This window comes from Takifugu flavidus, chromosome 1, assembly GCF_003711565.1.
Source record: "Takifugu flavidus isolate HTHZ2018 chromosome 1, ASM371156v2, whole genome shotgun sequence".
NCBI lineage: Eukaryota > Metazoa > Chordata > Actinopteri > Tetraodontiformes > Tetraodontidae > Takifugu > Takifugu flavidus.
In genome coordinates, this window is record NC_079520.1 from 26775798 (window position 1) to 26798636 (window position 22839).

Genomic DNA, 22839 nt, shown 5'->3' on the forward strand with positions numbered 1-22839 from the left:
TTTGAGTATAATGGGTATTTATTAAGCATCTCTTTGACCACAGTCATGTTTACGGGTCGAGTTGGCCTCAGATGTGAGAGGAACGCAGCTCTGGAAAACAATCAAATCCCTACCGAGATTAATTTAAAACAAAAATCACCATAGCCTTATATACAAGTGGGTGGGGCGGGCATGTGCGGAGGGGGCGGGGCTTTGGGATGTGTATGATGGTGGGTGGGTACAGCAGGAGGGGTTCTGAAAGCAGGAGAGGGGTCGGGGGGGCTTTAGTACATGTAGCCTTTGGAGTAGGGCTGGGGGCCCATGTTTTGTGGAGCTTGTTCTGTCGTGTAGGACACGCCCTCGTCCAGGTGGGACAGGGGGACGGTGTCCTCCTCGTTGACGTAGCGCTCAAACTCGGCCTTCAGGCTGGGCCGCTGATTGTCGGGGAACGCCAGAGAGATGAGCGCCTCGGGCTCACACACGAACTTGTAAACGTAGCGCTCGCCCGCCACCTGGAGAGGGTGAGAAGGGGGCGTGGCTTCAGTCAGGCATCAATCAAAGTCCTCAGTGTTTTTAAGTATAGGAGCTGTATTCAGAGGCATTTATTTCGAACGCCAGACATTTAGCTTCAACATACCTTTTGCATGATTCCCTTCTCGTAGTAATAGCGCAGTGAGCGGCTGAGCTTGTCGTAGTTCATGGCCGGACGGTTCTTCTGCATCCCCCACAGCCGGGCGACCTGGGGAGGAACGTGGCTGATGAATAAAACGTGCACAGTCACGCAGTGGGAAGCCAAACGATCAACACATCTTCTCGCCGTGAGCTTCTTCGATCATGGATGTGTACATTCAAGAACGGTTTAGCATCGTCCTGCTACGGGATGCTAAAATGCTAACCCCTTCTCTGGTGAAAGAAGCGGGTGTAGTTTCCAGACGCGACCACTAGGGGCCCTCGTTGGCCTCCAGTGGTCCCCCTTCGCTGTTTTTGTGAAACAGTGTCAACACGCCAAGGCCGGGGCGAGTCCCCACATGTGGATCCACTTCCTTTTTATGTAAGCCGTTACCACTTGAATGCAACCAGAGTCGTACAGCGTTAGCAGTGAAATAGGAGCCGTGGTTGGCTGTCAGGGCGGCCATCAAACGCGCCGCCAACCCTAAAATCCCCCCCCCCCGCCCGCGCTAACAAAAGACATCCGCCTGCGACTGAAGATTCTCACAAACAGCGAGGGGAAAGTCTGCCGTGATGTGGCAGCAGCGGGGGGGGTGTGAGGGTCGTGTTGACAAACACGGAGCTCGCGGAGAGAAGCGGCGAGGGGGAGGGGCCGAGGCGTTGATGACTCAGGAGGAGACGGGTCGTATCCCACCGTGGCCATCAGCCCGGTTTGATCTCTTAGCGTGCTCTCAGCCCTAATTGCGCTGGTAAAAACTCTCACCGCATCCATTATTCATGTACAGTGAAAAGATAATGGAAAACAGTAACGGCGCAGGACCCGCCTAAATGGACGCCGCCTGATACGAGACTTCAACCTCGCGGCGAGAGGACGCGAGGGCTGGTGCGGGTCGATGGTTCCGCGATAGCTCTCGCCCTTCGTTTATCAGTCCAGCATATGGGCGTTTTGAATAATGAATGTGGGACTAATGGGAAGTTGGATCAGAGCAGACCTGCGAGGAAAGTGGCCCAAACTCTGATCGGGCCGGTCCCGCCACCACCTCAAAGGCCTTCCAGGAAGCAACCCCCAGCTCTTCTTATCAGGCTAACGTTAGCGCCACGACGGGCACCGACACGGACCCTACGTTCGATGAACATTTTTGTGGAAGCATGCCGGAGCTCTAAACCCAGACCCGCGTCCTCCACGTGCTTCTGGTCGACCCTGGCGAGGCCGCTCACCTCCTCGGGTTCGATCAGTTTGAACTCCATGCCGCGGCGGTCCACGCGATGAAGTGGGCGTTGCCCGGGTCGTCCAGCAGGGCCACCAGGAACTGCCAGAGCTGCAGAGAACCTCGGCGTTGGTAAGGCGTACCCTCGCGAAAGACGCTTCCGCCCTCCTGCTTGACCTCACCTGGAGGAGAGAGGGAAGAGAACAGAGGTTGGTTCTGGAACAGCCATGTTCCTCTAGCACCCTGTTGCTACGTTGTAACCTGAGGCGACAAAACCCGAATACAGGTTAGCAAAGATAACTGATGGACAGGGAGGGCAGAGGTCAACCAACACGGATTGGTGTTCCTGGTTGTTTACGGGTCACCAGATACGTTGTGCACACGTGTGGGAACACGAGAAGCTCAGCTAAGTTACCGCTAGCACTCCCCCTCAGGCTAACCACTCCATCTCATTTAGCGTCACTCCCCAATAGCACCACGGGAAACGGCCCCGCGTCGCGTGAAACCAACCCTGCTAGCGCACAACAAGAACCAACAACAGAGAGGACTCACCTTCAAACTTCTCCGGAACCACACGGGAGTCGTTTTCAAAGAGATAACCTGGAACCACAGAGAGAAGCGCGTCAGGGTCTCCACAACCTCAAAAGGGGAGGAGCCAATGCCATAACGAGGAGCTAACACGCTAACATTGCTAGCAAATGCCGCCCAAGTGAAAGCGGGAGAGTCAGAGTAAATGTGAGGGCGCGATTGTTTTCCTATTTTGCCGAGGGGATAAGAGCGGCGTTTTCCAGGACTCGAGTTTATTCAGGGACGCTTGAGGCGGGAATGAGGCCGACGCCGCTGCCAATGGAAACAAAGCTAGTCCGCGCCGGTAAGCCAATGACCGCAGCGCTCTAACCGGCGTGACCAAGATACCGAGGCTGGGGTACCTTCAGTGTTGCTGTGCTGGGGGGGGTTGGGGTAGCCCTCGGTGCGGTGGTACATGGAGGGGCATCCGGGCACGTCTGAAACATAGAAAGTCCAGATTAAAACGGCTCTTCTCAAACACAGGGGGGGCGGGGGTGATTAACCAGGAAGCAACGAGGGGTTAAAACAACAAGAAGCGTGCGCGCGTACGTGCACGCCGTGGTTTTGTGTGTTCAGCAGGAGCACCGCAAGGACATTTGTCCTATCGCTGCTCTGGCCCGCTGGTATTTTTAGGCGGTGATCCGGCACCTTCGGGCCTGTCCACACCTCCGCCGCACTCCTCCTTCTCCCAGTCTATCGCTTCTTCTGGGCCCCCGTCATCACGTCACCTTTGTCCGCGCTCGGTTGGCCCTCGTGCCCCGTCTTGTCCCGCCGTGTTCTCGCCTCTGGCCGTGAGTCACTCGTGGAGAATGTGGCGGCGATAAGACGCCGGAGGGAGACAAATAACCCGAATTCTGGGGCGGCAGCTCCCCATCACGCAGTAAACGGCGCCTTCCGCTGCAGTGAATGATGGGTAGAGCGGCGGGGTGCGACTGGCGTGGCTTTCGTGCGGCGGTTAAGCCCCGGATTTGCCAAATTGTGTGCGAAGCGGAGACGCGAGGCGTCTGCCTTTCATTGTTCTCGATAAAAGAAAACACTTGTTGTTTTTACACGACTTTGTCTTCATGACGCGTCTTCATGACCAGCCGGTCTGTTCCCGGCTGCCTCACGCAGCGAACGGAACCTTCAGCGCCGCCGACGTCCAACGTTTGATCATTACAGTGCAGATGAATGAAGCTGCCGATTTAACATGAATGAGGACTTGAAGCTTCTTTAACCCCCTCCCCCAAAGCTCCTCCCCCAAAGCCCCTCCCATCCCAAGCCCCTCCCCCCACAGACGTTCACAGAAACCAAAACATCCTTTTCTGACGTTCTCCAGGTTTCTCCTCAGAACTTCCTGGTGCATCAACAAAAGAAAAAAAGGAGGAGAAGCGCCCCCCCCCCCTCCTCCTCCCCCCCGCCTCCCCGGTGGTTTGACTTGTTGTTTAAGTGCCTGCGCTGCCCCCCCCCTCTGGAAGCCCAACCAGTCAGAGGTTCAGGTTACTGCGGCTACGCTCATTTTTCCATTATGAGTTCATCTGCCTGCAGAAAGAGGAAGCCGCTGGTGCAACCTGAAACCCCAGAGCATTCCACCGGGGACTCTAGTCTTTCCAGTGCCCTCCATTTTCTCAATGAAATTCCTCTGCCTCTCCGAGAGGGAGGGAGGGGACAAGTAACACTTTTCCTCTTTTTCTCTGCAAGCAGTCGGAGGTGAAAAGAGTTTTCCCGAATCCCCGTTTTGTCGTCTTTGTCCACCTCTGAAGCAGCAACGTCAACGTTTGAGACTCACCGGGGTCGTAGGTGTAGTCTGTGGGCTCCTGCTTCACCATCATGTGGGCCGGGGGGAACCTGTGAGGGTGGGGGTGGGGTCCCGGGCCATGTCCTGGTCCGCTCCTGGGCCCGGAGCCTGTCATGTGAGCCGCCCGCTCATACAGGGGGTCCAGGTACTCCTGCTTGAAGCTCTGTTGCAGGTAGGGCATGCAGGGGTCGGAGTGCTGGCGGTGGTAACCCCCACCTCCTCCTCCCCCCCCTCCACCACCACCCGGACCCCCACCCCCCCCCACGCCGCTGCCGCCATGCCCGGCTGGGGCAGAGGGCATGCGCTGAAAGGGCTGTGCTGGTGGTGGGAACTGGGAGCACATGGGCTCTCCTGCCGCGCCCTGATACCTGGAACTGACCAATCACAGAGGAGACGCTGCAGTCAGCCCCGCCCACAACAAAAACCCAATACGATATTGATGGAATTAAACATTTGAGCGCCGCTGTATCACCTGGTGTTGATGGGGAAACTGTTGCTGGGCAACGGCTGTGAGGCGGCGGTAGGGTTCATGTAGCCGGCGTCGGGCCGTCCGGCCGTGGCGGGTTTGGGGGAGTAATGCTGCTGCATAGGAGACATGGGGGTCCCGGGACAGGAGCCTTTAGCTCCTCCTGCACCTCTCTTCTGCTCATAGGCACTGAAAACACGGAGGAGAGCGCGAACACATCCGTCAATGTAGCAAACGGAACGCCGCGGTGACGCGTTCAGGGACAGTAGGACGTTTGTACAGGTGTGAGGAGCCACCTGGCATAAAGGCACTGCTCTCCGCTGGGGTAGCTGAAGCTCTGCTTATGGCTGCAGGACTGGCTGGGGTCCGAACCCGGGCTCTGCGGCTCCTTCTTGATGGTGACGGGAGGGCTGTGAAACGCCACCGCTGAGGACAAATAGAGAGGAGGGTTAAAGCACGCGCGCACACACACACACACACACACACTTCGACTCCAGTCACATGACCTGGACTGACTAAAATGTCTATTTACAGTGAACCAGAACTCTTTATTTCCCCTCATTTCCTGACTCCTCACTCGACCTTTGAGCCGATCCGACAGCGACCAATCAAAATCCAGACGACCACGAAGAGGTTAGCGGATGAACGGCACCTTTAACGCGGACGGCTTCCAAGCAGCGGCTGAAATGTTCGAGAGTAGAGTTGAATATCCGGAGGACTGTGAACTTATTGGCATTATTTTAGTGGGCGTAAAACTGCGTTAAATGTCACCTAGCTTAAGAAAATGACGTCGATAGAGAACAGGAAGCTAATATGCTAACGTGACACCAAACATTCCAATTGGCGTCCAGATGTGGGAGGTGGGATTTTCTCAAGATGGCGGAACTTTAAAGCGTCAGCCTGCGCCACACATCGGGTCGGAATCTTGAGGAATGTCGTCCCAGATTTCGCTCCGACGGCGGCCGCCTCTCTGTCCGTCAAACGGGACTCCTGGAGGCGACCTTTGACCCCCGGGGCCACAGAAACCACCCAGACTGGAGCGTCACACTGCGCCCAGGGCCCGTGTTTATTATGTGCAGGGAGGTTTTCTGTACAGGATGTTTTCCTGGTCCCGACAGGGTAAACAGCAGCAGCTGTGCACTTCCAGCTGCACGCGGCGGGTGTGTGTGTGTGTGTGTGTGAGACCGTGTGTGTGTTGGACCTTCAGGGCCACCGTACTGGTCACTGTTAAACCCGCCTTGGCCTTATTTGGGAGGAATAAGTTGTGATTAATGGGACCTGAACAGCTTTTTGTCATCATTTGTGGCCGTGAAGAAGGAAAAAAAAAAAAGGAGATAAATAAAACGTGCGCACCAGCGCCCGGAGCGGAACATCCCGTCCGACCGCGGCTCTGACGTTTGTTCCACTTGTTTGACTGAGAACAGGAAGAGGTTTTAAAAATGATAAACGGCGGCGAACAATCGACGGGCGCTGCTCATCGTCACGAGCCTCCTATTTTTGGCCGGCGCTCGCTCTCCCGTGGCAGGCGGGCAGGTGAGGAAGTGTTGGCTTTAGCGGAGGATCAACAGGATTAGGGAGCATTTAGCCAGATTTCCCAGTCAGACGCGATGGGATTTCTGCCTCCTCTAAGTCTCCGGCAGCTCGTCTGCTGGTACTCGCCCGGTGGCACATGACCGCCACTCTAATAATACCACGGCGTTCACCTTCCCTCTTTCTGCGGGGCGGCCGTGAACGACCGGGGGTCCTGGGAGGCCGCCGGCGCTCCGAGCAGCCGGGCGGAGCCACTAATGCGATTGTCAGGAATGTTGCCCTTGATGTTCACTTTATGAGGATGTTCCGTTCCAAACCGCCCGGCCTGGGAACGCCGTCAGCTGCGTACGGACGCGCGCCAGAGCTATACGACCTTCACGGATCATCGCCAATTAAGCTTAAAGAGGCGGCGACGGAGAGCTTTTAATGTTTGCATATTTTCGAAAAAGCCGTCTCCCGGGTCGGGATTTGGAATCCGGTTGATGGATGTCCGTCAGGACTGAAGGCTGGTTAATGACGGCGAGGAATTACCGCGCGTTGGCGAAGAGGGACCAATCGAAAGTGCGAGGACGTTCGTGAGCGACAAAAACGTAGCTCGTCAGGCGACAACAAGGCGGCGGTTGGAAGCCAAACTTGTTGGTTGGAGCATAGAAGAAGACGACGACGTTTGGGCCGAAAAGACCTCCTCTAGCTACTTGCTCGCCGCTTCCACGGCGGTCCTCGCGTGTCATCGTTTAAAGGCAGATGTGGCGGCGGCGGACGGTTGGGAGAAGAGGCAGAATTCCGAGTTTTGGCTTCCTTTGGAGGGCTGGACTGCAGCACCTACGTGGTTAAGGACAAAGGCCTCATCCTCGCTGTTCCATCACCCACTTCCTCCGTTTGTGGCTTCCCATTCAGGCCCAAAGCCCTGTGTATACACCCCCCCCCCCCCCAGCTTTAGGCTGGAGTGGCGTTTTACATATGTAAATGTTGGGTCTTCCAGCGGGGCTGCGGGGTGAAAGGTGACGGTCATGGCTGAGTGCTTTAGGAAGTAGGGGGATCATTACAGGGGAGGGCGTCCCATTCAACAGACACCCACCACAAACAAATCACAGGGGCAGGGATGGCACCACCCCCCCCCCCCCCTCCCCCGGGGAGCCGGGCCCCTCAGCCGAGCCGGGATTCCTCCACTCTGGCGGCGTTCACATGAAGATGTGAGGGTCTGAGCGGAAAGTTCTGGTTCAGACAGGTCCGGTTTTACATTTCCAGGCTGAACTGGGCCCAGCTGCCGCCTTATATAAGAGCCTTTCCGACCATTAAAGTCCCCCAGCGGAGGGAAATCCAGTCTGAGGACGGCAGCGGATCTGGAGTTCCTTACACGAGATGTTTGTGCACGACTTGGCTCTGGAAGTCTGCAGCGCGACAGCCCCGCTAACCCGCTAACAATAACCCGGCGGACGTCAGGCCTGATGTCTTCCAGGGTGACCAGGTCTCGCTGAACTGAAGAACATGCTAGCATAATGTAAATATGCACTCAATAGTGGCGGCCGTGAGGACCGTTTGGCTTTTAGTCTCATCATCTCCAGGACATCTGGGGATCTGGTCTTCGTCCGGTGCCTCGGCCCGACAGTAAGAGCCAGCTGCCAACACGTGACTTCACCCCCCCGCCTGTATGTGGCGAACCGACCCATACAAACAGGGACGCCGATTACGCCACCACGGTTTCAAAGGTTAAAAAGGAAGCTATCGATTTGCATGGCCTGCAACTGTCATTAGCAGCTTTGCTGAATACACAAACGTAGCAGCGCGAGTTTAACGTAACCCGACTCTAATGGCACGTTAGCGTCAGAGCTTCTGGGTTCCTGCATCCAGTAGCTCCAAGGCTAGGCTAGGCTATTTGGCTATGTCTCAAGCTATGACACCAACGGTGTTTGACCACTTTGTTAGTGGGGAAAAAGCCGCTTCAGAAAGTTTCCATTATATATTTTAATGGTGATTTAAGATTTCAACAACCCACCAGAACAAAGTTTCACTTCATCTCCGTCCCTCAGTGGAAAAACTGCGAGCAGCAGAGAGTGAAAGGGAAGTGATGCAGCGGCGCAGGATCCCGGCAGCAGGTCTGGCGTCATTCCGCTGGTGCATGGAAACATGTGCGGCACATGTGTGCCTCAGGTCACTGCACAATCAGGGTAGAGAGAAAAGCGGGACGCGCTCGTCCTCCGCACCAGCAGAGCCGGGCGGATCCACCCCGGCAGGGTGGGATCCATTAGCGTAGCGACGCTCCTCTCATCTGATAATGGCTCGGATTATTTAAAGCCCGGCTGTCAGGAACCTGCCGAACAGGACAGGCGGAGGGCCCGAAAGCAACGGCCACGCTGCTACTGGGGGCCGCGTTGGTCAACAGGAAGTAGATCAGACCAACGCCCGCCGTGACGAGGGTTAGCGGCGCGTCGCTTTTTTTATTTTTTTTTTGCAAATGCCAGAGTTTTACTTCCACTTTTTCCGACTGGAAATAGTGTCCAGCATTCGTTTCGTTTCTCAAAGTCAGAAGGTCCAGAAACCAGCGGATCCCTTTGATTTCAGCGGGAACCCCCCCCCCCCGAAACGGTGCAACACCATCTTCTGGGGCGGGGGCGGTAAAACTTGGGAGGCTCACCTTTTCCCCCCGTCGTCCACTTCCTGCTCTATTGTGCCGACTCGGCTTTTCATAAATGACGATTGAGCGGTCGTAAATCTCACGGCTGCGCCGCCGCTTAATGGACATGTTACAATAGACGCCTGTCCCGGGACATGTGCCGCGAGGGGGGGGGGGGGGGGCACGGGCGAGGGGAAGATGTGATTAATCTGGCCCAGTATTGACTCCATCCCTCTGCCCCCCGATAGAGCCGCCCCCTCTTAATGTTTAATGTAGGCATCGATCCAGGCACCACACTGTTAGCGAGATGATATAATGAGCCCCCACTGCCCGCTGGAGGGGGTGGGGGTGAGGGTCATGGATCGGGGGGATGGGGGGGGGGGAGTGCCGCTGCTCTTGTTTGTTTCTCTGGATCATACGTGTCTTTTTTAATTGCCTTATCAGCAGATCGACACGGTCAACGTGGCTAACGTATCCGGTTCTCCCCCAGAATCTTGACCACAGCTTTCCCGAAACCTATGACCCCCCCACCCCCGACACACACACACACACACACACACCACACACACACACACACACACACACACACACTCTACTCTCTGCTGATTTATCTGGGCTTTATCTTGATCAAGTTATCCATCAGCTCTCTCCATCTCCTCCATGGCAAAGATCAATACACCCCCCCCCCAGCACGCCCTGCACCCCCCCCCACTCCCGTCAGCAGGTTGCCACAGCCCCACCCTCTACGCCATCCGATCAAAGTTCTGAAGAAACTAAATTTTAACGTTCAGAGCTCAGAGGTGAGCTAAAAACAGCCGTTTCCACCCTGATGGGTGCTAATAACCCTCGTTGATACAAGGCCGGGGTCAACGGGGGTCGACGGGGTCTTGGGCCCCAGACGAGGAGAAGAACCAACCACCACAACAACCAGTATGTATCTACAGACGTCTCTGTGGGCGGGGCCACATCTATACGGGCGGAGCCGCGTCGCTGTGGGCGGGGCCACGCCGTCCCTGCAGCATCTGGTCCCCTGTTCCATCAAAAAAAACAATCCAGCTGCAGAGAAGCCGAGCTGAAGTAAACACACGTGCACAGGCACACACGCACGCACGCACGCACGCACACACACACACACACGCAGCTCCTCTCAATCCCCGGTAATAAAACACACACTGCCGCCCATTCACAGAGTCCTTCTGCTGACAGTGGGGCTGCGCCGCCTGGCCCAAATCCCCGAGGCCCCCTGGTTTGGACAGAGCTGTTCTGATCCAACAACCAGCGGGGCCTCGCTGGAAGCTGTTAAACCGCCATTTCTCTGCACGCCGCCATTTCCAGGGGAGCCGAAAGAGCCTCGGACGACGCTGCCGAACGTCTGCAGGAACGCGCAAAGTCGGGCGGGACAAAGGCGCGATTGTGTCCCGGGAGACTTTTAACCGTTTTAACCGGAGAGACGCGAGCGGTGGTGTGTGATTGGGGGGGGGGGGGGGGGGGAGTGCCGCTGCTCTTGTTTGTTTCTCTGGATCATACGTGTCTTTTTTAATTGCCTTATCAGCAGATCGACACGGTCAACGTGGCTAACGTATCCGGTTCTCCCCCAGAATCTTGACCACAGCTTTCCCGAAACCTATGACCCCCCCACCCCCGACACACACACACACACACACACACACACACACACACACACACTCTACTCTCTGCTGATTTATCTGGGCTTTATCTTGATCAAGTTATCCATCAGCTCTCTCCATCTCCTCCATGGCAAAGATCAATACACCCCCCCCCCAGCACGCCCTGCACCCCCCCCCACTCCCGTCAGCAGGTTGCCACAGCCCCACCCTCTACGCCATCCGATCAAAGTTCTGAAGAAACTAAATTTTAACGTTCAGAGCTCAGAGGTGAGCTAAAAACAGCCGTTTCCACCCTGATGGGTGCTAATAACCCTCGTTGATACAAGGCCGGGGTCAACGGGGGTCGACGGGGTCTTGGGCCCCAGACGAGGAGAAGAACCAACCACCACAACAACCAGTATGTATCTATAGACGTCTCTGTGGGCGGCGCCACATCTATATGGGCGGAGCCGCGTCGCTCTGGGCGGGGCCACGTCGTCCCTGCAGCATCTGGTCCCGTTCCATCAAAAAAAACAATCCAGCTGCAGAGAAGCCGAGCTGAAGTAAACACACGTGCACAGGCACGCACACACGCACGCACGCACACACACACACACGCAGCTCCTCTCAATCCCCGGTAATAAAACACACACTGCCGCCCATTCACAGAGTCCTTCTGCTGACAGTGGGGCTGCGCCGCCTGGCCCAAATCCCCGAGGCCCCCTGGTTTGGACAGAGCTGTTCTGATCCAACAACCAGCGGGGCCTCGCTGGAAGCTGTTAAACCGCCATTTCTCTGCACGCCGCCATTTCCAGGGGAGCTGAAAGAGCCTCGGACGACGCTGCCGAACGTCTGCAGGAACGCGCAAAGTCGGGCGGGACAACGGCGCGATTGTGTCCCGGGAGACTTTTAACCGTTTTAACCGGAGAGACGCGAGCGGTGGTGTGTGATTGGGGGGGGGGGGGGGGGATGCGGCCCAAAAGTCATGAATGAAGGTTCACTCCCTGTAATTCAATGTGCCGCCTCAGCCGCTCTTTCACAACACACCCATTCATAAAACTGCAGGAGAGAGCGCGCCTGTGTGCGTGTGCGCGCGCGCGCGCGAGGAATCACATGTTTGCTGCTAAAACGGCCATTTTACTGGCCAGCAGGACAAAAACACAGTTGACGTCTGAAGTTCTGGCTGCGTTTTGGGTTTTTTTGGAAGTGTTGCGTTGCAGCTGTATTTTGGAAAAACCGGAGAACTCAGAGCTGCACGTCTGGTCTCTCAAGGAGGGGAGGGGGGAGGGGGGGGGCTCCAATCGGGCCCAAACAGGGCCCTTCTGATCCAGAACAACAACGGAGGCTGAAGGCCGCGGGTTCATGACTAAGCAGAACACAGGCGCTGTGCTGGGAGGATTCAGCTGCACTTTCTTCCCCATTTCGCTGCGTCTGCTCTCCTCCTCGCCCTTTTTCGGGTCCTTTTTTTTTGGACACCGGGTCACGGCGGCTGCACGCTCGTGAAAAAACACAACCCTCCTAAATGAGGAAAGAATACCGGAAAAACAAAAGGAAACACGCCAGGACAGATCTGTTGGCATTTCCAACAACAAAAGTGCAAGAAAAAACAGGCGTGTTTACAGACGAGAAATCACGTTTTTGTTCGTGTCCCTGTCAGAAAAGGGGGCAAATCCCACCTATGGAATCCCACCTATGGAATCCCACCCATCCCAACACAGGAGGGAATCTCTCCGGCTACAGTTTGTGCTCCGTAACGCCGCTCTAGAGCCACAACTTCCTATATAATTACTGCAAGACGCAGTCAAACAATCGTCCCACACAGCTCTGGATTAGTTCACCATCTTAAAACACTCAGAGAGAGAGAGTGTGTGTGTGTGTGTGTGGTGTGTGTGTGTGTGTGTGGTGTGTGTGTGTGTGTGGAAAGAGAGAGAGAAAAGGGAAAGGGGAGGGAAGCGGTGGGGGTCCAGATTTTTAAATTCTACTTAGTTTGTGCAGAAACAGGAAGGGAGGGAGGGGCCTGGTGTGTCCACTTGGAGACGAGGGGGAGGCCTCTAGTACTGGAGGGCTTTTTTTTTTATGAATGAAGAGCGAAGGAGGGAGAAGCAGCGGAGGGGTGGGGGGGGGACACGCTTCCTCTTGCGCACACGGGGAAGAAAATTTATGAATGGGTCACGTCTCCGACGGGCTGCTCCAAGTGTAAACAACATAGTTGGACAAAGAAGCTGCAGCCTGTGCGGAGCGCTCTCCAGAGGCAGCGCGCGCGCGCGCGCACGCACAATAACGACGCGCTCTCGTCAACTACGCGCACCATAAACTCGAGTGACACCTCCGCGTGTTTCTTCCCGTCAGGCGGCGGACGGACAAAAGAGTCAGTCGGACAGCAAACACCCCGAACATTTGGCCCTGAAAGAGACCCTCGGGGGTCCTTCGGGTCAAAGGGGACCCAGCAAGAACCTCGGGCCGGTCCGCCCCTCACAAAGGATCACAGGAGCTCATAAAGATGAGTTTGGAGCTGCGTAAAGGCTGCGGCGAAATGAAATACGGGGGCACCACGACATCGATCATCATCGGCTCACACACGCGCGCACACACGCATACACACACACACACACACACACCCTGTGCAGCAGCGTCGGGCGCGAGCTGAGCGAGAAACCAGCCGATGAGATCGATTTACCAGATGTGCAGGTGTTGCGCAACCCTTCCCAATCAAACATTCCACCCGCTGTTTTCCCGCGCCTCCCTCCCGTCGCTCACGCGCGCAGGTAGCAGCCTGACTCGGTAAACGCCAACGTTTTATTTGACCTTTCTACTTCTTCTTCTTCTCTTCTTCAAGCCTCAATTATATCCTGCTCACATGGGATCGCAGCTCTGCCGCGTGCTCTTTGTTTTATTGCCGGAGTTTCCAAAACAGGTGAGTCACCTGTTTTGACACCAACCAGACACAGACTGAACACAGACCGAGCACAAAAGAGCTGCTGGGGCTGTTTGCAGTCTCCGGGAAACACTTTTACCAGTTTGTAACCTTTTCGCAGGCTGCCGCTAACGCGCCGCGCTAGCGTCATTCCCGCCAACCAAAGGAAGCTAATTGTGCTACCACGGACGCGCTGGACAGCCTTTAAATCCCGGCACTTTTACGAGCGCGAGGGCTCGTGTAAACACGGACGCGCGTGTTTCTCGTCACTTGTCAGCTCCGGATTCTGGCGCTGGACGCTGCGGCGTCTCATCAGCGCCGTCCGTCAACGCCGCAGCGTCTCTGCGGCGGATAAGCGAGCTGCCCGTCAACCCGGACCCCCCCCCCACACCCGTGACCCAGCATATCAGGCTCCGGTCAGCCGTTAGTGGAGGCCTGACAGCTGATTGGCTGACAGGTCAGGGGGTTAAGTAGACATGGCCCCCGCCAGCCCCTGGGGTTCATTCGCACTTCCTCCTCCTCATTGTTGGCCAACACAGAGCGACGGCGCCATGTGTCACCGAGGGCGGGGCCAGCAGTCGCAACAGGAAGTGGCTTTGACTGAGAGCTGTCAGTTTTGGTTTGAAGCCGCGATTATTCCCGAGGTGTTCTGAGAGACGGGGCCGCTGGGGGGGGGGGGGGGTTGTCCTCCCGCCCTGACCGCCATTGTTTGGGAACACAAGCAGAAAGGGAAACCACTGAAAGAGCCGCTCAGCTGTGCTTCCCAGGAATTTGCTTTCCCATTTCACGTCTTGCGAGCGGCACAAAGGTCCATCTTTGTACCTGCGCCCCCTCGCCCGTCTCTTTACTGGTTTCCTGCGTCGTTCCCATTCAGCCCTTCAAAGGCATGCAAATGGCTGAGGGCAGCGCGGGATGTCGGCTTCCACATGCGCTCCCCGATGTCCGGCTCATTAGGCCACTCGCGTCTGCCACCACCCCCCCACAAAAAAAAATAGACCCTAGAAGCGGAGCTAACCCGCCTGGACGCTGCTTCGGACGCGTTTGCCGGGAAAAAAACGAAGGAGTTACTCACAGTTCTCGGAATGGAAGTCGGGAACAAACTGCTCGTCGCTGTCAGGAACCTGAGCTGGAAGCAGAGAAGAAGAAACGGGAATTAGAGGGAAGTTTCTCCACACACGACCTCCGGCCTGACCTTCCCGGGACATTAATCAATGAGCAATAATGGCGACTCCACCCCTCCAACCTGGAAGGGGGCAACTAAGAACACCAGAGGAAAGAGGCACCCCAGTACATCATCCCCATTGGTCTCCATTCACCACCAGTTAGTTGCTTCCATGTTTCCAGGTTTCTTATTCCCACCGCAGGACTACAAACGGAACAAGTGAGGGATTCTCTCTCCGCTGGTCTCTGGACCAGCAGGACGATCCGGATGCAGTCTGGACTTCATCGAAGATTAAGGGGAACACGTTGGGCCGCCAGAACCTCTTGGATAAAGAAGCTCGGAGCTTTCAGAGAACGAGACAGGAAGTGGACGTCCTCCAGGAAGTGGGCGTCCTCAAGGAGGTGGACGTCCTCCAGGAGGTGGACGTCAACATTTAGGTTGAACCAACCCTGCGTCCTTCAGCCCACTTCTGTCCCATCATGTCGGAGATCAAAGAACCTTCTAATTTCCACATAATTTGGAGTTTGGAATTCTGCAAATTACATTTTTCCCCCCGTGAAGGATCCGGGAGGAGGGACACGGCTGCGGCCTCGGGTCCGCCCGGTTGCTTCCTCCGTTTCCGGTCTCCGGTGAGACAAGACAGAAAGCAAAACTGTCCAGAGGAGGACGAGAAACGGGGAAGCAAGAAATTCAAATCTGCTTTGTCGTCACGCCGCCGCTTCCTGCGCAGAGGAAACCGGATGACGGCGTTTTGGAACATGTTCGGATAAATGGCATCAATTTCTTGGACAGCGGCGCATCCTGTGGCCCACTATTCCGTAATGGAATTAGCCCCTCTTAACTTTTCTGCCTCTTCGGCCCCCGGGGGCAGGAGGACACAGAGACACAGCAGCCGATATTCTTGTCCAACAATCAATCAACTCTGCCGGTTCCCACTCGTCCAGAAGCTGCTGGACCTCGCGTGGATCCCATTATTTTCCTGGAACACCTTGACGGGGGACTTTGAGATGCGAGTCGGCACATAAGGAAAGTGGTTTTTTTTGTTTTTGTCAGCGGCGCACGCTCGTCTCCGTGCTTCCAAGCGCTCGGAATGACTTCCCCCCCGTTCCCTCCTCCTTGGTGGGAGATCCTGGGAGGAGCGAAGCAGCCTCAGTCGAGGCCGAAAGGAGGCAAGATGAGACAAGTTCCTGAACCGTCTGTCTGTCCGACCGTCTGTCTGTCGGCTGCTTCCGGGGAGAAACAGAGACAGAACGACCCCCCCCCCCCCCCATCATCCCGCCAGCTGCCCGGCTTTTACAGCGTTTCTGAATCCCTCACAACTGCAATCAGTCACGATAAAGTCTTTAATTAATGCAACAGGAAAGAGGAGTTCTGAGCTGGGGGGGGGCTGGAAATGCTGCGTACTTACAGTTAAATAGTGCCTCCATCTCTCCGTCCTGTGATTCAGCAGCGAGCAGCCGCCCGCTTCATCAGAAATCCACTCGGGAGTTTCATTTTGAGGACACTCCGGCAACCTGATCCTTCCCGGCACCTTCAGGATTTCGCCGTTCCTGCGGTGGCGTCACCCATTTTGCATTTTCTGACCGTTCTGCGGCCACGGTTTGGACCTGAACGTGACCAGGCCGCTTGTACAGGAAGTCACTTATTACCGTGGTTTCCATTAAACAAACAAACAAAAAAAAAAGCCTCGTAGCACATTAAACACACTCGACCGCGACTGGTTTCCACGGTAGATGTCACCAACACAACCCGTACGGCCACTCTTCCGGGTCTGGTTTACTCACATTTGGAACCGTTTGATTATTTTCTTTTATTAAGAATGCGGACCTGGCCCGGGCCACACTGCGACACCCCGTCGCGGGGACGAGGAACAGCCAAGCACGGACGCTAACGTTTGGCAATAGTTCCGAAAACACGAGTTATGCTTCGCTAATTTCAACACGTGCCAAAAAAAGCAGCATAAACAGCATCCTTGTCCATGCCTGACCTTATGTTTGTTTAGTCGTTGCTACGGCAACCAGCCCTTATAAAGGGATAGCGACCACCTGCTAACAAAGAGCAGTTAGCGTCTTCAGCGGCGTGTCCCATTGACGGGACAAACGTGCGCCCAATCCATAGGGTGAATTCCTGTGGGGTGACTTCAGCATAATTACAGAAAAAAAAACAGGCTTCCAATGACCTCAGAGTCCACAGATGTTAAACGGGGGGAACCTGACCACGCCGCAAACGCTTGGAGCGGACTTCCTTTCTCCGTCTGGAGCCACCGAGGCTTCGGCGACGCAAAACCCGCTGCCCTTCGACGCCGAATAAGAAAAGCTGAGAATGCTAATGTGACGACAACGGCGTCGACGGCGAAGGTGCCGTTCCCGCGGAGACGTCTCCAGCCCACTTCCTGCCCCACCTGACCCCGTCACCCCATTCATGCTAGCACCTTTAGCCCAGCAGCCACGGCCAGGTCGGTTTCACCCATTTTCTGTTACTACTTTCTGTTATAGAACTTTACAGCTCATACGGGAAGTTCTGATTCTGGCTTCTGTTGGAGTGAGTAGCAACGAGGATGCCAGTGCCCCCCCCCATCCCAGTCCAAACACACCAGCTCACTGGTCTCACACTGGAGCGCGACTGGTCTCCACAACTGGGGTGATGTCAGGAACACCGGTACCAGAACCGCCGCTTTCTCATTTCGGAGAAGGGAGCCAACAACCATACCAGGTTCCCTTTGTTTCAGGGGTAGTGGTGGTGGTGGTGGTGGGGGGGGGCGGGTTTAAACAGGATTTATCATGTCGATGTGGTTCACATTAAATGTCAAGAATGAAGCCGCGCTCCCCTTTAAACCTGCACATCAAACGCGCATCAAAGCAGCCGAGGCAACACAATCGACACCTCCCGGTTCACCCCCCCCCCATAACACCAGTCTGGCTTCCCACCTCCTGGACCATCTCTGTGCTGCGTGAGTGACACGAGCCCAACAGCCTGTTTGTTTGCCCTGGCTGCTGCTGGCTGGCTGGCACGCACGCCACATGCCAACATGGCCAAAATAGGACATGCTCCAAGCTAATACTGTCCCGTCTGTGTTCTCCCCTCCGGCCTCTTTCTGACCATCCAGGGGTTTATGAGCATATGTGTCCCGTCAGGAAAGTTTAGAACGAACACGCGAGGTCACCTTCTCGCCCATTGGGGAGGGAAAAAAGCCCAGCAGGAAAGCTGCGGCTGATTAAGTCCATCACCACGATGAGGAGATCGTCCACAGAAGCAGCGAGCAGAAGAGAAACAAAGAGGAAATCTCACCTTCTGTGAGCCACGTCTCCTGGAGTTGGCTTAAATCCTGAAAAAGATCTGGGGAGGGGGGAGACAGAGTTTAGAGAAGCTGGGTCCGACTCAGACACGTCCCGAGGTTCATCATAACCTGAGCCGAGGTCAAGTATTGAGATTTGAGCTGAGTTTTACCTTCGGATTCCTGAGGTGGCAGCTCTGTTTCCATGTATTTCCTCTTGGCTGCCATTAACAGTCTGTTTAGGGGCCCATTTCCATGCGATTTCTGCACAAACCCGGAGAGCAGAAGTGAGAAAGGGGCAGATCAATCAGCGAAAATGGCAGCTGTTGTCATTTCTGCGGAAGGCTGCGGCCGTGCGTGACCATCAAACTGCTCAGAAAGCGACACGTTTCGCGTTCGCGGCGGGGAAAAAAGCAAAACAGACGCGCGCCTGCGAGGAAAGTGGCCGCTCGGCTCCCCAAACATCACCAAACCCGGCGCGTGATTGACGTTAGCGCAACATTTTCACTTAGTTTTAGGACGAGTTCGGCGTCGCACACAAACACACACACACACACACTCGCTCTCGCGCGCGCACACACACGCGCACACACACAGGGCTGCTGCCACGGAGCAAAACTCGCTCGGACGCGCGACGCGACGATTAAAACAAATAAAGCCGCGCCGAGCCGGACGGTCGAGCTGCATCCATACGTACATTTGCTAAAGTGTAAGGCACTTGCTGGTCCAAATATCCATCCATCTTATAATCCATCCGTTAACCGTTTGTGGTCATCGGGGCTGAGCTGGTCCGCGCAGCTCGCAGGGACTCAGATGAGAGGAGGGAGCTGCGCGTCAATGGAGCTGCGTGGAGGCTGCATGCATAATGAGCTCCATTCACAAAAAAAAACACCGAGGGGAAGTGATTACCCAGCGGGCCGCTGCCCCCCACCCCTACACAGACCTGCCTTTTTTTTTTGTTTGTGGGTGCGCGCATGTGTGACGGACGGGCGCTGAAGTTTCGCACCTCCGCGCCGGACTTTCGGAGCACTTTGTGCGTAAACGGGTCAGACGGGCCGTGCTGAGGTCGGGGAGGGGGCGGGGGGGGGCACGGCTCGGCTTTCAGCGCGTTTATCTCCCCACAGTCAACAGGTTGAACAGCTTTTTTACGCATTTCTGGACGTATATAATCTAGAGTTTGCACCGTCACGGCGCCTGCCGGACAGATTCGGGGATAAAGTTGCTTCGCCTCCTGATTGGTGGATTTCCTCTTTCAAGAGCTCGAATTTCTCCCCTTTGTCCCCTTGAATACGCTCACTTATGAATGAACCCCCCCTCCTCTCCCCACGCGGGCCAATCGGAAGTGCTGGAATGAGGACGATAACGTCGGTGGGCGGGGCCGAGGTTGCGCGGCAGCCAATCAGCTGCTGGGTTTTATTCTGGCTTTTCCAGTTGTTTTTCATTCACAAAAAGAGAGAGAGAGAAAGAAAAGGGGCTCCATTCATAAAAACCTGCCCTGGCACGAAAACTCCCGACATGTTTTTCTCTCTATCTTTTTTTTGTTTTGTTTTTTTAACTTTGACTCGCGTCAGTGTTGTTTTAAAATGAAAAACAGACAAAATAGAAGAAAAAAAAAAGCAGCCCTTTATATCAGCTCCCAAACTGACGCAATCCTGAAGAATTCTTGAATTCCTGAGGTTTTTTATTTAGGTCTGCGCCACACGGAAACCGCAGGATCTAAAGCTCCAGAGGCGGTACCGATCCAAAGTACCGATCCAAAGTACCGATCCAAAGTACCGATCCAAAGCAACTTCTGGCGGATTTCAGTCTCACTCGTCTCATTCACTTCCCGTAACAGGTGAAACGATACATGCTACTTCCTGCTTAATGATGTTTAGATGCGCATTTAGATAGAAGCCGAACGTGACCTCAGCCCTGGCGGGGGGGGGGGGGGGTAGGCGCCACGGAGGGAGGTCAGAGCAGCCAACAATACAGATGTTCCGCAGCTGTCGGGCCGCCGAGTCCTCAGGTGAGAGGATTTAATGGATTTAAAGGCTCAACCAGTCACCCAACTTCAATGCGTCCCACTCCACCCAGTCATACCAGCGTGGTCCTGCTCAAGGGTTCTCCCTGGTCAAGGCAGTTTGTCTTTTTTTCCCCGCGACTGTTGCCTGTTTGGGGGGGCAGACTCTGGATCGCTGAACATAAAGGTGCACTAAAGGGAGACCTTTGGTCTTTGTTCGCTGAACTCTTCTTCCTCTCCGATCGTGAAGGAACTTCTCACGTTACGTGACTTCAGTTCTGCAACATCGTGACTCATCGTTCTGCCCTCGTGGCCCCGGTGTTGGCAAATCGCTGCATGTGACGCGTGGCGTCAAAAGCTCGCGCGTGTTTCGGACACAAAATTCCTCATTTCTCCGTCTGGCTTTCATGCCGGGGGACAGGGAACGTCTCGTATTTAAGGGAACGGAAACAAAAGAAGCCCCGGCGTTAGCGTTAGCAGCAGCGTTAAATACCTCTACGCCGATTCGGCTACGTTCAATAATCCGCTGATGCTGTCATGTTGCTGCGGCCCGGAGAGGATTTACGGCTTCTTTAGGTCCGTTAAGATCAATAGAAACGTAAAAAAGAAATCCCATAGATCACCGTGTCGTTCATTTACAAACAGTGTAAAATCTATCGGAGGTCTGAGCCGGAGTCTCATCCAGCCTCGTCAGCAAAGAGATAAGTAGAGGCGGGAGACATCTGAGGGGCCGCGTGCTGCTGTGGAGTGGACTCAAAGTGCTTATTGATCAGAGCTGATGGATAAGTGAAATGCTATTATAGCTTCAGCTGCTCTGGTCAAATGGAGGCGGCAGCGTGGAGGAATATCCCAGAGAGAGGTGCTTTCAGTGGTGGGGGGAGGGACGGGGGTGGAAAATCAGCAGCTACGGGGACAGAGGGACGGTTAGCATCACGAAGGGACGGAGCTGAGGTCAACAAAACCTGTCCAACTGAGGCTAAGCTGCCAGCGCAGCAGGAGGTAGCGACAGCTAACAGCAGGACCGAAGAGGTCAACAGTTGCCGGGATTAGATTTGGTCCTCACGGCGTCCTGCTACGTCCTCCGCTAGCGTAGCGTCAGGCGGGAGCAATATCAGGCGAATATGGGGTCTGTTTTCAGGAGAGGAAGAGTTCACTGGTAGCATGAACCATGGCGCCAATACGCTCATGTTAAAGGTGCTAATGCCCGTTTCTTTAGCAAACAATAAGAATTTTCAAAGGATCTGGGGCTAAATTTGGCACAAAAAAATAGTCAGAATTCTGTTTTTAATGGTTGATTTTAATCTCCTCTTTTGACCAACACATCAAATTAAAACCGTGTATCATAAATGAGGTGCGTGAACTTTAGCACGGTTTGAGTTTCAATGCTTTTACACTGAGGAGGTGAGACAGATGTGTTGGGGGGGGGACCTGTCAACAACATGTCCCTGTCTCTCTCTCCGGAGCTTCTCCTCTTCCGTTCCTCCCACCCTTCCCTCGCTCCTGATAAGGCCGATGGTGATCGATAAACCGGTGACAGACGCGGCTAACGCGGAACAGCGGGACGGGATCTGGATTCGAGGGCGGATTCGTCCATGTTTTGCCCGTCTCTGACTTGTTTTGGGGGCCAAACTGACTCGTCTTTTATTTCACTCAACTCTCTCCAGGGCTGCTCAACTTTTCCAGGGAAAACCAAAACCATATGGGATCAATCCGCCTGGAGAAACCCAAATTCCTCCCAGTGAGGAGAAATGTTTGTCTTGTTAATTTTTAGTTGATCAGACGACGACCAAAAGACAGCTAATAAAAACCTGGTTTGTTTGTTGCATTGTTTCTCTTTTGCATCACCAACGTCGAAAGACCGTAAACTGAGGCGTCTCTTCCGCCCCCTGGTGGTGGACAGCAGGAAGCACCTAAGCCCCGCCCCCAATAACGATCGGGCTAGCTCGACAAAGCCCCTTACGCTTATTACGCTTGTTATTATTGGACTTTTACTGGGTTTGCTGGGGCGCATCTATTGATGACTTCCCGAGGGATGAACTGGTCACACGTGCAGCGTAATGGGGACACTGGAGAGGCCCAGTTTGGGTCCGGCGGAGGGTTTTTAGCAGAGATCCCCTCCCGTCAATCGCGACCTCGGATCGCTCCCGTAACCTTTATGTTCAGTTACTCTCCAGAAATAATCAATCCCCTGTCAACTTCCTGCCACATCACACATCCTTTCTGTGCCACGCTGCCAAATCTGCAGATCCGAACCGCCTGGACCAAAACACACAGTCCTCCGATGCCCCGGGAGAATATTGCCTCCACAAACAATACACACCTGAAAATAACTCAGACAAAACAGAGCCGGCCGTGTTTGTCGCTGGATTTTTGAATCCCTGAAAGGATTCCATTGTTAAAGGTCACCTGTCACGCTGCTCTTGGAAGTGTTTCAAACACACAGACGCCAAAAGTTCATGCGGTTTTTTTTTTTTTTTTTACTGTTAATCAGGCTGGAGATCAATTTACACCTACCAGGCTGAAGCTCACGTCTAATTAACAATGTCTGGTTAAAAAAGGGGGGGAAATCTCCCAGAAACGCTGAATAATTAACTAAACTGAAGCAGAACGGTGGCTAACTGGTCTAACTAAAGCAACCCAGCTCCAAACGGGATCAGATTCATCGCGGATCGGATGCAAGCGTTTGGTCGTTGCACCTTGGATCAAAAATACGAGAGGCTAACTCTTTAAAAAGGGGAAGAAGTGGCAGAAGAAGACGAGGGAGCGGCTGAGAGAGGCCAAATATGGAGCCGGTGCAGCGAGATTCCAGCCCAGCGGGGTGATTTCCCGCTGGTGCGTTGACCCTGAGGAATTCCTGACTCCGATACAGAACAGCTTCAGTGGAGGTGAAGAAAGAGGGCGAGCCAGAAAGAGATCTTTATGGCCGCCTTTATGAGGAGCTGCGTGTGCGTCTCCTCCTCCTTCTGCCAGCTGTGTTGTAAAATCTGCTCCTCATTCCCGCCGGGACGCTGCACCGTTGCCGGGATGCCCGTTTGTGTGCAGACAGTCAGGAAATGTCACCGTTGGCATC

The 22839-nt window shown here is 54.8% G+C and overlaps 1 protein-coding gene across 1 annotated transcript; it reads right to left on the reverse strand.

Annotated features, from left to right (window-relative positions):
• On the reverse strand, nucleotides 1-18676 carry etv4 (ETS variant transcription factor 4). Its single transcript, XM_057052191.1, is given in 13 exon segments — nucleotides 1-491; nucleotides 617-718; nucleotides 1867-1904; nucleotides 1907-2038; nucleotides 2409-2456; nucleotides 2786-2860; nucleotides 4192-4574; nucleotides 4673-4855; nucleotides 4963-5092; nucleotides 14404-14457; nucleotides 17782-17829; nucleotides 17941-18031; nucleotides 18465-18676. Coding segments are annotated over 13 exon segments (1569 nt in total). The 5' UTR covers nucleotides 18522-18676; the 3' UTR covers nucleotides 1-263.
• Between the last annotated feature and the right edge of the window lie 4163 nt (nucleotides 18677-22839).